Raw genomic sequence first — 13,128 nt, forward strand, 5'->3', positions numbered from 1 at the left:
ACCCCTCAATATCAGTGCTAGGTCAACCCCTTCCCCAGATGAGATTAGTATTGCGTAGGTGTGTTAGGGCTGCAGGGTAGGGGAATGCCCTTGCCTAGGCTTTCAGAATCAGGGTGAACTCAGGGAGAGGTGCAGTGGGGGCAGCCAGGGAGCCCAAGCAGGGATGTGTGGACTTGGCAGAGCCAAGAGGATTGGCTTTGAGCTTTATTCCCTTCACTGCGTCAGCCAGGCCTGGTTAAAGCAGCAGCCTCTAGGGAGTCATGTTGTTTGTCCCGACCTATATATGTCTGCCCCGTTGGACTTCAGCGCATGTGAGGAGTGTGTGTGTGTGTGTGTGTGTGTGTGTGTGTGATGTGACTGTATGGTTTGAATGTATGTGTGTGTGGTGTGACGGTATGTGGTTTGAGTGTGTGTGTGTATGTGTGTGTGGTTTGAGTGTGTGTGGTGTGATTGTGTGTGTGTGAGAGAGTATGCCGTAGCACACGTGGAGGTCAGAGAACAACTTGGGGTGCTGCTTTTTCTTCTACCATGTAGGTTTATCAGGCTTCTTGGCCCCTCAGTCATATTGCTTGCTTGTTCCTATCCCTAGAAGGCCTGTGGTCATCATCCTAGGGTGCCCAGAACAGTGCTGGAAGAAAGGAACGTTTGCTTCAGCCACACAACCCCTCTGACTCTAAGCACCTTAGTCCTAAGGGCCAATGGGGGTGGAGCCTTACTTTTTCCATGTAGACCAGTGTGACTGTACTATTACATAGAATGCGGGCAGCCAGCCCATCATACTCCAGGGTTAGGATGAATTAGGAACCTGGGAGAATGTAGTCACTTTTCTTCAGTGTTTCAACAGCAGGGCTAATTATTTTTCAAACAGTAGCTGTTTTCTGAAGCCCATTTCCTTAGATTTTGCTAATCTATTATATCCTGGCCAGTCAGCCTTCAGAGCACTGTGACTAAAGCTAGACTCTGGGGAGGTGGGGATGGGAAAGGCCAATTTGAGGTACCCATGAGAGTTTCTACACTCATTCAGTGCTAGGCTTGCATGCATGTACACATACACAAACACACAGACGTACACACATACATACAAACATGTATGCATACACACGTAAACTATATACATATTCACAGAGTTTGAAGAGGTTTGCCAGGCAGTAGTTACTGAGGAATGTTCATGTGGACTCATGAATCCTTTCAAGCAGAGCAGGGCACTTCCGGGAACTGGCTTTCTTTAGGATCTCTGCTGTCCTGAATATCAAGCGTTCAGAGAGGGCTAAGCTCTGCTGGCTGACAGTGGTCTTTCATGTAACCTGAGGGCTCACAGGAAGGAAGGGGTAAAAAGCCACTTCCCAGCCCCTACTAGGAGTGGCCTTCTACAGACCAGGTCTGACCCCAGGGATTTCCAGTCCCTCTTAGTAAGGAGGCTTAGGGAAGCAGAGAGGGAATGAGCCCCTCTAGCCCCTGGCTGGACAGCTGGGCCTCCAACTAAGGCTTTATTAGCATTTGAAAACAGCTCTGAAGAGCCGGGGCTTCCTGGGGCAGCTCTGGGGCCTAGCGCAAGACCTGTGGTGGCTTCCCACAGAATAGGGCCAAGTGTCCAGGGCACAAAGACCAGGCTGGACTCAAGAATGAGCCCTTTGTGGCTTTGTCCTTAGCTTGAAAACTGTGACCAAGCCTCTTTCATTGTTAAGAAAGACTATTTTTTGGCCACTACAGACCCTGCCATTCTCTGGAAAGTTCTGTTAGTGTGTCATGCTCTCTAAACATTTATTGCAAAGTGAGGCTTTCTGCAGTCTTGGCCACACACGTGCTCAGAGTAGGGTGTGTTTGTGACCCTAGAGCAGCAAAGGCCTGAGACTCTTTGCTCAGGTCTCTTCATTACTTCCTAATTAAGACTGAACACGGTGCTATGTGATCAATCTTACTTAAGCAATCTGGGTTTGCAACCGTTTGTTTTTAAATCGGAGTCAATAATGGTTGATGAAAGCCATAGCTTTAAACCTTTCCAACCTTTTCCCTGTGTCCAATCTAAAGCCTTGCCTAGTTTGTAGTGGTTCCTACTGGCATCTGAGCCCTGGGACAAGCCTGCAGGGTCCGGCGTCTGTTTTGTAAATCAGGAGCAATGGTGCCACCTACTGGGCTCTTCCTATTACTACAGGCTCAGTGGCTGCCCTGTTTTCGGGCAAGTACACAAAGTACACATTGATGGGGAGTATCTGTGTATTTCAGCACATGGCAGTGGTGTACTGAGTACAGACCAGGAACCTAGCTTAGACACTGTGGTTGGGCAATTAGCCTAAGGTTACAACTAGTAAGGGGCAAAGACCTCCGAACTCCAGAGTGCCATGGTCTGCTCTTAGAGCTACCAGAGTTCTTTGAGCCCTATGTTAACTTTGTCTGAGTTTAACATGACTTAATCCTTATACAGCATTGTGAACCGGGGTCATTCACATTTTTTTTCAATAATCTGGCAACAGTATCAGCTAGAACATCATGAGTTGTTTTCATTGTATTGTTTTGAAGCTGAGTTTACTCGATGGCAGCTCAACCGTACTGACCCTTCAGCTCCTTTTCCTCACTTAGTATGATGATGTAAAGGTGAAGGGTTTTAAAGAATTATTTATTTTATTTATATGAGTACACTGTAGCTGTCACACACCAGAAGAGGGCATCAGATCCCACTACAGATGGTTGTGAGCCACCACGTGGTTGCTAGAAATTGAACTCAGGACCTCTGGAAGAGCAGTCCGTGCTCTTACTCACTGAGCCATCTCTCCAGCCCCTAAAGTTTGTTTTTTTAACAAAATACATTTGTTGGGGTGGGAATGTTTGGTAGAATACATGCCTAATGTGTATGTCTTGTGTTCCATCCCCAGAACTGAAGAAAAAGTAGGTTTGAGTAAAATTAGATTTGTTTTGGGGCTGAAGAGCTGGCTTAGCTGTTCTAAGCACTTGCTGCTCTTGCAGAAGGTCCAGGTATGGTTCCCAGCACCAATATGACACAACTGTCTACAGCCCTAGTTACAGGACATCCAGCATCCCTCTTCTGTTCTTCTAGGACACTGCATACATATGGCACATATACATTCATGCAGGCAGAAAGTCGGATAAAAAAATAAAACTTTTTAAAAGCTTGTTGGAGTAAAAAGTGTGTAGTGTCGTGGGAAAGAATAGATAATGTAGGGACACAGGTCAGGCAGAGCTCTTGGTGGGGTTGGTGAGTGTTAGGAAGAGTCCATTCTCACTGCCATGCCACACGGCTGGCAGTCTCAAGCACCCTTTCTGCAACTATGGATACTAAAGCGCTGGCCCAGCGGTACGAGCTGGTCTCTGCTGGGCTGGCTGCTGAGCCAGGGCCAGGTGAGGACAGGCTTGGTCCCTCTACTTCGCCCCACTCCAGTATCATCATCATTTCGTCCTCCTCTTCCGCTTCTTCCTCTTCTTTCTCCTCCTCCTCTTCTTCACAACAGCTTTTGATGGCTCACGTAATATATAATTCACAGTTGGAAACCATTACTTCAGTGAACCGGGAATGTTTTCTACATCCCCCAAGGAAACACACACGCAGACCTTCCCACTGACCCCTGTCCACCTCCCCAAGCTGTCCAAGTGCTCTACAGTACTCTACAGCAGTGGCGGCAGATAAGAAGTATATGATCTTCTGTGAGTGGCTCTTTTCATTTTGTGTAATTTTTCAAGTTACATTCATTCAGCGTGAGTGTATGTGAGTGTGTGTGCTCATGTGTACACATGTGCGGACATGTGCCACAGTACACCTGGGAGTTGGAGAGCCACTTCAGCAATCAGTTCTTTCCTTCTACTGTATGGGTCCTCGGGATCAACCTTGGGTTCTCAAGCTTTGCAGTCTGCATGCTGGAAACTGAACCTGAGTCTTCCACAAGAATAACACATGCTCATAACCACTGTACCACCTCCCCGGCCCTTTCTTGTTTTTGGATATGGGGTCTGTCACTCGTGCTGGCCAGCAAGCGCTTAGGATCCCTGCTGTCTGTCTCCTCAGGGCTGGGATTACAGGCACTGGCTGCCACCGCTTCTCCCCTGGGTTCTGAACGATTGAGTTCATGTCCATGTTTACATAGCAGTTTGAGCCCAGCCCAGGCTCTCTACAGCTTACTGCCCCGCCCAGGCTCTCTACAGCTTACTGCCCTGTGTTTTCTGTCTTTAAATCTCAACCGCTTTATAACAGAGCACTGTCATCTCTTTGCGGCTTTAACATTAACTTCCCCTTTAAATATATTGAGCCTCTTTTTATGAGCTAATTGGTTGTTTTTATATCTTTGAAAAACCATTTATTCAGATATTTTGCCTGATTTTAATTGGCTTGTTTGCCTCTTATTAAGTTGTAAGAGCTCCTTATATATTCTGAGCATAATATGCTTATATTTTGAGGGCTTAATCAGGTTTTTGGCTTGACACTATTTTTCTATTCTGTAGGTTGTCTTTTTTTCAATTGTGTTTGGATATAAATAACGTGAAAATTCTCATCCTCAACACAGTACTTCACAGCCATCTCCACCATTCATCCTGAGTCCCTTCCTCAGCTCCCTAGACTGGACGCTACACCATTAAACCAACTCCTCAACTGTCACTCAGTGTGCAACATGACTACACAGGGTCTTCCTCACAAGAATGGAGTCATGAATCATTTCTCCTTGTCTGTCTGATTTCTCTTAATATGTTTTTGAGGATCATCCATGTAGTAGCACAGGCTAGACTGTCCATCTTTTAAGGCTAAGTAGTATTTCATTTTATGTAAATTACACATATTGTTAGTCCATTAGTTTATTGATGGGCATTTGGATGGCTTCCACTTTTTTGCTGCAGTGAGCATTAGCACACAATCTGTTCAAGCCCCTGCTTTCAGTTCTTTTGAGTATGTACCCCAAATTGGAATTGCTGGATCTTACGGTAATTCTGTGTTTTTAGTTTTTGGGGATCTGCTATACTGTTTCCATAGCAGCTGTACCATTTGACATCGCCACCAGCAGGGTACAAGGGCTCTAATTTCTCCACGTCAGCACCAATACTTGTCATTTCTGGATTTGTTTTTGTTATTGTTTATAATTACCATTCTAATGGATGTAAAGTGGGCGTGGCTTGATTTGCATTTCTTTTTTCTTTCTTGGTGGTGATGGCTACAGCACAAAATGGCTTTAATTTTGATGAAGTTCAATTTGTCTGTCCATTGTTGCTTGTGCCTTTGGTATTACATCCAGGGAACCAGGGCCTAATCTGACACTTCTTTGTTTTCTTCTAAGTGCTTTGCAGTCTTAACTATCACAGTTAGGTCTATGATCCATTTTGAGTCAATTTTTGTTTATGGTATAAGGAAGTGTTCCAATTTGCGTCCTTTGAATTTGGATAGCCCGTTGTTCTAGCAACGTTTGCTGAAAAGACTCCTCCTCCCCCTCTCTTGAGTATCTTGGCACTGTTGTCAGAATTAATGGCCATAAGTGTGCAGCTTTATTTCTGTGGTCCCAATTGTGCTGTATTGATCAAGTGCCTCTCCTGTGCCAGACTCTACTCACTTGGCAACTGTAGCTTCATAGCTTGAAAGCAGGCGGATTGGCTGGTATATTGGGCTCACGGTGGAGTGCTAGCCTCGTGGATGTTGAGGCCCTGAGTCTGATGCTCAATACTGCGTAGACTGACAAACGAGAGACCTTCAACTCTGTTCTCTGTCTCTTTTCTTATTATTTATGTGTTTATTTTCAGTTGCTGGAGAGGAGCTTAGAACCTTGTTCATACTTTGAAAATATTTGTCTTGTTGTTGATGGAAGAAGGAAATGAGTCTGGTTTACCTCTGAGCACGGTGTCAGCTGTGGGTTTTAGAGTCCTCTCCCAGAGTGAGACACACCCATCTAGTCTGTGTTTCAATGGTTTGGTTGGTTTGGTTTTTGTCTGCATTGAATTTTGTGAAGTGTTTTTTCTTTTCCATGTCTCAGAGACACCAGTGCTGTGTTGTTGTGTTCTGTCTTTTAATCTTTATTCCTACAGACAGGATCTCATGTGTCCCAAGCTTGCTGTAAACTCATGTGACCCGAGTCTTGTCTTCTCTCTTAGTCTTTATCAGTGCACATGTAACATGATACCTGTGTGTGTATATGTGGGGGGGATGCTGATCATAGACATGGCAGGGGAAAGATTGTGGGGTTCAGGAGTGTGCAAGCATGAGTCCAGAAACTTGAGACTCTCTCAGGAGCTCCGCCTTCTCCTCCATGTTATTCTCCCTCCCTTCCTGAATGAACACTGCGGAAGTGTTGCCAACTCCCCAGCCTGTGTCTGCCTGGGAACGATGGTTGAGTAATGTTAGGTGACACAGGAAGGAATTAAGAGTTCAGAGCAAGACAAGACAGTCAAGGCAAGTGAGGGCAGAGGCTTCTGGGCTTAGACTGGTATGTATGGCATGTGTGACGTGTTCCACATGACATATGACACAGACAGTTAGCAAAGGAGGTTTTCTGCAAGCAGGTGTGGAATGCACTCTAAGATGTAGAAATGGGTGAAACGTGGACACTCAGGTCCTTGCATATGTGTTCACAGAAATGGAGGGAGCCGGGATGGAGCTCACTCACTAGCTTGCCCACCACCCTGGGCTACATCTCCAGCATCGCAGGAGACTGGGTGTGGTCAGGGCTGTAGAAACAGCTCAGTAGTTAAAGCACTGTCTGCTTGTCCAGAGGACCCAGGTTGGATTCCCAGCACCCACATGGCAGCTCACAGATGTCTAAAAGTTCACGTCTAGGAGAACTGATGCCCTCTTCTGGTATCGTCAGGCCCCAAACACCTAAGTAAAACACAGACACACGTGCAGTCAAAACAGCCTTGCACATTTTAAAAAGGAATCCAAAACTGGGTATGGTAGCACATGTCTGTAGTCTCAACACTTGGAGATGAAGGTAAGGTTTGGAGTTCGAGGTCATCCTTGGCTGCATAGGGAATTGGGGCCCAGTCTGGGCACCCGTGGTTGCACATGAACTGGTTAAAGCAGCACATGCTGAGTGTTCATGACAAGAGCCGGGGTTGGGGGAACCTAGTACTGCATGGGAGTGTTCCCTAAGGCTTTGCTGCCTTAGACATGTTCTGTTTGGTGTTTTGTTTTTATTTTTTCAGACTGTTGGCAGGTAACCAAAACTAGCCTCAACTTACTGTCCTCTTGCCTTACCTCTTGAGTGCTAGGATTGCATGCATGTGCCCCTCCTACTTTTGGCACTTTATTTTTTTAAGTAATAAGCCTTTGTGTTACAGAGGCACTCCCCACCCCCAAGGCCGTACAGTCTGCTGAGGTAGGCAAGGCACGATCCTGACCTCCATTTACTCGGTCTTCAGTGATCCTCAGAAATCCTTAGTCTGCCTGTGGGAGCTTGGGACAGATCTCCAGGGCTCTCTGAGGTTGAGTGTTCCCTTCCTTCGCTGATTCACCAACACAGAAATCCTGGGTTGTTTTTCCAAGAAGAATTCCCACTGTTCCCAGCTTCCTTGCTCTCTGATGGTCCACTGGCCCCACTGGAAAGCACCTCATTCTTGGCTGACTTGATCATGCCCTTTCCCACGGGGAGTGGTGTTGGAGAAGCACAGCAGATGCTAGAAGTCTTTGGCCTTCCTAGGTCAAGTGAGTGTGCACACCAGCAGCCTGCCCTTCCCAGTGAAGGCAAACAGATTAGGCCATCCTGGACCATTTGGTGTTCTGGGAGTAGCTGCAGTTCTTTGCTTGTATTGGGAGTGGGTGCATCCAGCTGTTCTAAAAGACTTGGGGAGTGAGGGGCCGCCCAACCTGGGCTTTGAGGTCTCAGGGAAGTTTCCAGGCCTGAATCCAAATGCTAAGGGTCCTCTTGTCTCTCCACAGAGAACACCTTCTGTAGCGGGGACCATGTGTCTTGGCACAGCCCTTTGGATAACAGTGAGTCAAGAATTCAGCACATGCTGCTGACGGAGGACCCACAGATGCAGCCTGTGCGGACACCCTTTGGGGTAGTTACTTTCCTCCAGGTAAGGTGCCATCAGAGGTCTCAGGCAGTTTATCCTTGTGGGGAAAGTCCAGAGCAGAGGGGACCGTGGAAGGGGAAAGTGAAGGGCAGGAGATTCCCCTTGGTCTTTTCTCCCCTGTGGTGGTCTATCTGAGTTCACACTGCAGGGGCAGAGGTGGAGGGACTTCCCAGCTGAAAGCCAGCTCCAGGCTTACCTCATATTTCCCCAGTGGGGGACGCTCCCTGGCTGCTGCTCATGCTTATGGTGCTAATGAGTCAAGCTGAAGATGGTTCAGCTGTTACCCTCAAGACTTACACAAAGGCGGAACTATTGTAGGGACAGCTAGCTGACAGTCACCCCTGCCCCTAAATACCTGGCCTTAGGGAGGACCTCTCCTGACTTAAGGCATAAGCTGCCCGATGTTTCTTCTGTAGCCAAGAGCTAGGCTCTGTGCCACTAGATACCTGGTCAGGCCTCCATGCCTGGCAATGTACTCAGGAACCCCTTAGCTAGGCAAGCACCTCCTAAGGGAGCCATTACATTTTGCGGGCACTAGAAACACTCTACCTATGTGACCCCCATTTGAGATGCCCCTGAGAGAGCCCAGATAGCTGGACATCTAGAAGGGATGGCCATTAAAACACAGTGGCTTCTTGTCCTGGGCCACAGATTGTTGGTGTCTGCACTGAGGAGTTACACTCTGCCCAACAGTGGAACGGGCAGGGCATCCTGGATCTGCTGCGGACAGTGCCCATGTAAGTACATGTCCCTGTAAGGTAGAGGCCTGGATCCCTGGTCTTCGGGGTGGCTGTCCTCCCTCCATCCCACCTATAGAGTTCTTGCTTTGCTGTTTCGGGCCGTCAGTTCTCTGTGGTCCCTGACCACTAACACTGTCCTTTATGTTCTGGGCCTGGGACAGCGAACAAGAAAGGCTACTGACTGCCAATCAGTTCAGACTTTCAGTTACCACCGTCTCTCCTTGTCCACAGTGCTGGCGGTCCCTGGCTCATAACTGACATGCGGAGGGGAGAGACCATCTTTGAGATCGATCCACACCTGCAAGTATGTCTTGAGTGAGGAAACCTTGTTAGCACACTCTTCCAAATAACACTGGCTCTCATCCTGACAGAGCAGAGGAGTTCTGTGTGTGAGCCAGGAGAAATATGGCATGGTTTGGAACCTGTCCCCTGAGTTCTACAGCCCTCTTAGGAAAACAGATTTCAGCCCAGAAAAGCAAGCCTGACACATATATGTGTGCATTTAAAAAGAATGGACTTTATTATATGTAAATTATGTATCAACTTAAAATTAGATCACCACCAACAAAGGAAGGTAATCATAAGGAATAATGCTTCTTTGTTCTGCATTCACTTCCCTGCTCCTCCTCCTCAACACATTTTCAGGGAGCTGCCCTTCCTGTATCAGACAGCAACACAGGCTATGCTGACCCCACAGCCCATTTGCAGGGTGGGCGCTGATTGGTCCAATGATCCTCTCGTTCTTCCTAACTCATTCCCCAACCCTGCCAGGTAGGTTGGCACCCTCTGATGTGTGAAGGAGTCTTTAAGCCCTGCCAGTCTGCAGTTGACCCTACTGTGGCTGTCTGGACAGTGTCAGTGTCACCTTCGGTGGTTAAGAATAGATGATCACTTGGCACACAGCTGTATTCTGGAAGCCCCGGAGCATTGCTGCATTTCTTGAACACTGTGTAGGGGTAGAAGCACCAGACCACTGGCTCCTTCTGCTTACCTCACACCAGAGGCAGGTCAAGGTCATGGCCATCTCTGAACTTGGCATGTTTCTGTAATGCTCCAGTGGGCCTGTAAGGCAGGCCATGGCAGCAACTAGGCACTTCAGATTGTACAGGGACATGTAGTTTGCAGACCTATAGGTTCTTTGCTACTGACTTGTGAGTTCTGAGCACATAGCCTCTTCCTTTACTCATGAGGCTCCTCCACTTTCTGGGTACCTTTAACCCTGAAATGATCTCAATGCTGCCAGAGTTATCTCTACTTTGAACCTGCTTTCTGTGTGGCTTCTGCTTATGTAAGAACCAGAAGCCGTGGAGGCGCCATCCCCTAAGCCCTGGTTCTACAGCCACACAGGACACAGCATGGGGCTCTGTAGGCTCTTGTTTATCCCCTGTACTCAGAAAAGACTTGGTCCCCTGAATTAGGAGAGCAGGCAGACCCTTCCCCTTCTGCATGCTGAGAGCCTGAGACCCCCTGAGACTCCAGGCAGCAAGAACCATAGCACCTATGGCTTTGTCATCAGGCAAGAAACCAGAGTGAACGAGTATGGCTTGCTTTCCTGATGGCTCCATGTACCAAGTGAGAACGCTGTGTGTGTGCCTTTCTGGGGCTTGTTGGCCATTAGCTCGATTGTGAGCTGGTTCCTTTGATCTTAGTTTACCCGTATGTACCTAACAGACAGGTCCTTCCACCATCTGTCCCCCATCCTGTGTGCAGAGTCTAGAGCTTCACATATGTCAAGCAAGTGTTGCACCTCTACTCTCAATCCCCAGCCTAGCCCACTTTTTACTTTTTGAGACATGTTCTTACTAAGTTGCCCAGGCTAGCCTTGAATTCACTCTGCAACACAACGGGCCTTAAATTTACTATCCTCCTGCCTCAGCCTCTTGAGTAGTTGGGATTACCACAGCAGCCATGTCTATGAGTTGTTGTTGTTGTTTGTTTTTTTGTTTTGGGGGGGGTTTTTTGGTTTTTCGAGACAAGGTTTCTCTTTATAGCCCTGGCTGTCCTGGAACTCACTCTGTAGACCAGGCTGGCCTCGAACTCAGAAATCCGCCTACCTCTGCCTCCCGAGTGCTGGATTACAGGCGTGCGCACCACCGCCCGGCTGGTGTCTCTGAGTCTGAGCTCTTCCTCTTTACATTAAAGACAAGTGGTGAGGACTAGCGGGGCCAGAACTGACTGCTCAGCTCGGTTTCATGGACGGTCTCAGGGCAGCTGCTGGTGAGAAAACTCCGGTACTCCCCGAGCAGCTCCAGCCTGCCCTTCTCTCATGCCTAAAGCAGCTAGAGCTGTGTCCTCCCTGCTGCCTGCCTCATCCCGGTGGTGACAGCACAAGAAGAGAGAAGAACAGGTAGCTTATAGGTAGGAGACCACATGTGACCAAGGCATAAGAACAATGCCCTTGTCTGGGAGCCCTGGAGAGGGACAGACTGGCACAGGGACCTGGGGGCTTCTGAGGAGCTTTGTCACAGGAGGTTTACTTGGCCTGCATGGCTGTTTATGGACAAGGTTGCCAGACTCTTCCAGATGACCTTTGATCCAAAGCCCAGCACCACAGAAGTATGTTTTACCAGAAAATCCAGGGATGTTTTGAGTACAACTCTTCCTTGAGGCCATTTGGAGAAAGTTTAGACTGAACTGTGCCAATGTCTACATAAAGGCAAGGCCTCTGGGGAAGTGTGCAATGGTCACTGCCCTTCAGACCCCCTATTTCAGCCTAGGAAATGGAACAGAACCCCATCCAGAGTCCTTTGCCAAAGTTAGCTGGCACCCGTGCACAGGCAGCCCGTCTGCTCTGGGGTGATGGCCCCCTCTAGCTGTTCTAATGAAGAACTGCAGGTATGGGTTCCCAACTCAGGGCAGGCTTACACCCTAACTCCTGTAGCGGGTGAGGTGGGGTGAGAGGATCAGGAAGAGGGGAAGCCTTCTGCCTTTCCTGAGAGAAATAGGTCTTGTCTGCTCCATCAGCTCTGAGGGCCAGAGGGTTAGAGCTGTCAAGGCTGAATGACGCACAAAGGCCTTTGTGCTGGATGTTGGTGGGGAGAAAGTGTCTGTGGCATGCTCGTTCCTCTGGCTTCCCCTAACCCTGTTCCCAGAGGAGGACAGGGACTGGCAGGACCACTGTACATGTAACAGAACAAGGTCAGTGAGACCCTGATCTTACAGCTGCTGTCCACGCTCAGCACCTACAAGGGATAATACTGGAAGCATAGAAGCTGGGCCAGGGGCAGCAACCTTCACTGAAGGAACTCTGACTCTTTGGTTCTTTTCAAGCAGGAGAGAGTTGACAAAGGCATCGAGACAGACGGTTCTAACCTGAGCGGTGTCAGTGCCAAGTGTGCCTGGGATGACCTCAGCCGGCCTCCGGAGGACGATGAGGATAGCCGGAGCATCTGCCTCGGCACACAGCCTCGGAGGCTGTCTGGCAAAGGTTGAGGCCTTCCCCTGGCTTGCCCCTTTCCTTCCAGGCTCCCCCAGGAAAAGTCTCTAACTAAATAGCAGTCCACTCTGATTATTTTCTGACAAATGGATTTTTCCAGTGTGAGTGAGTTATACGAGCGTTATTGGCCTGTTTGTAGCTGTTTCCTGTGTGCATTTCAAACACACCAGTGTTTGAACTGTGTGTACACTCTGCTCCTTGGAATCTGGCTTCATATATATGAGTGGGAACCATGGAATAGTTAACAGAAAAAGTACACAGTCCACCCAAAGACAAGACAGCATATGTCCACCCCCACAGAACTGACACATACCCAGATCTGGCCCGAAGGCCATGCCAAGCCTGAGGATCTCTCTCCTTGGGCTTTCCTGGACTTTTAATGAGAAGGGCCTGAGTGTGAAGCCCCCACACTGCCCTCCACTGCAGTCCCAGAGGCTGTGACAGGTCAGTCTGCTCCCTCTGCCTTCCGGGTAAGATCTTGGAGAAGGAGGATGTGGCTGTCCTATTGGACGCTTCCATGCTGGTCTTGGCTACAGAATTACTTGTGGGTTGGTTTTTTGTTTGTTTGTTTGTTTGTTTGTTTTTGCTAAGGCTATCCCTGGCTAATGCCAAAGGAAGAGCAGCCATTTATTTATATACATGTATGTTTAAGGCTTTCTGTCGCTTTCCTTTCTCAGTTCTTCTGTCTTTTTCATTTATCAAAGAATAAAATGCCTTTGGCCTTGAATAATACCTGACTTAGTTTACTTTGGAGACAGGGTCTCATGTACCCCAGGCTTACCTCCTACTCACTGTGTAGCTAAGGATGACCTCGAATTCCTGATCCTCTTGCTTCCAGCCTCTGAAGTGGTAGGTTTCCAGAAGCACCCTACCACCTGGCTTCCTTCCTCCCTCCCTCCCTTCTTTCCTTCCTTCCTTCCTTCCTTCCTTCCTTCCTTCCTTCCTTCCTTC

The 13,128-nt window shown here is 48.3% G+C and overlaps 1 protein-coding gene across 2 annotated transcripts in view; it reads left to right on the forward strand.

Annotated features, from left to right (window-relative positions):
- Positions 1–13,128, forward strand: part of Sufu (SUFU negative regulator of hedgehog signaling) — a 101,479-nt gene that overhangs the window by 50,107 nt on the left and 38,244 nt on the right. Inside the window, exons 4-7 of one of the 2 annotated variants that reach the window (XM_028774847.1) lie at positions 7,862–8,004; positions 8,653–8,738; positions 8,973–9,045; positions 12,012–12,168. In XM_028774847.1, coding sequence (XP_028630680.1) covers positions 7,862–8,004; positions 8,653–8,738; positions 8,973–9,045; positions 12,012–12,168 — 459 coding nt within the window. The remainder of the gene's footprint in view (positions 1–7,861; positions 8,005–8,652; positions 8,739–8,972; positions 9,046–12,011; positions 12,169–13,128) is intronic. The other variant, XM_028774849.1, reaches the window with a different exon arrangement.

This window comes from Grammomys surdaster, unplaced genomic scaffold, assembly GCF_004785775.1.
Source record: "Grammomys surdaster isolate TR1022 unplaced genomic scaffold, NIH_TR_1.0 66, whole genome shotgun sequence".
Taxonomy (NCBI): domain Eukaryota; kingdom Metazoa; phylum Chordata; class Mammalia; order Rodentia; family Muridae; genus Grammomys; species Grammomys surdaster.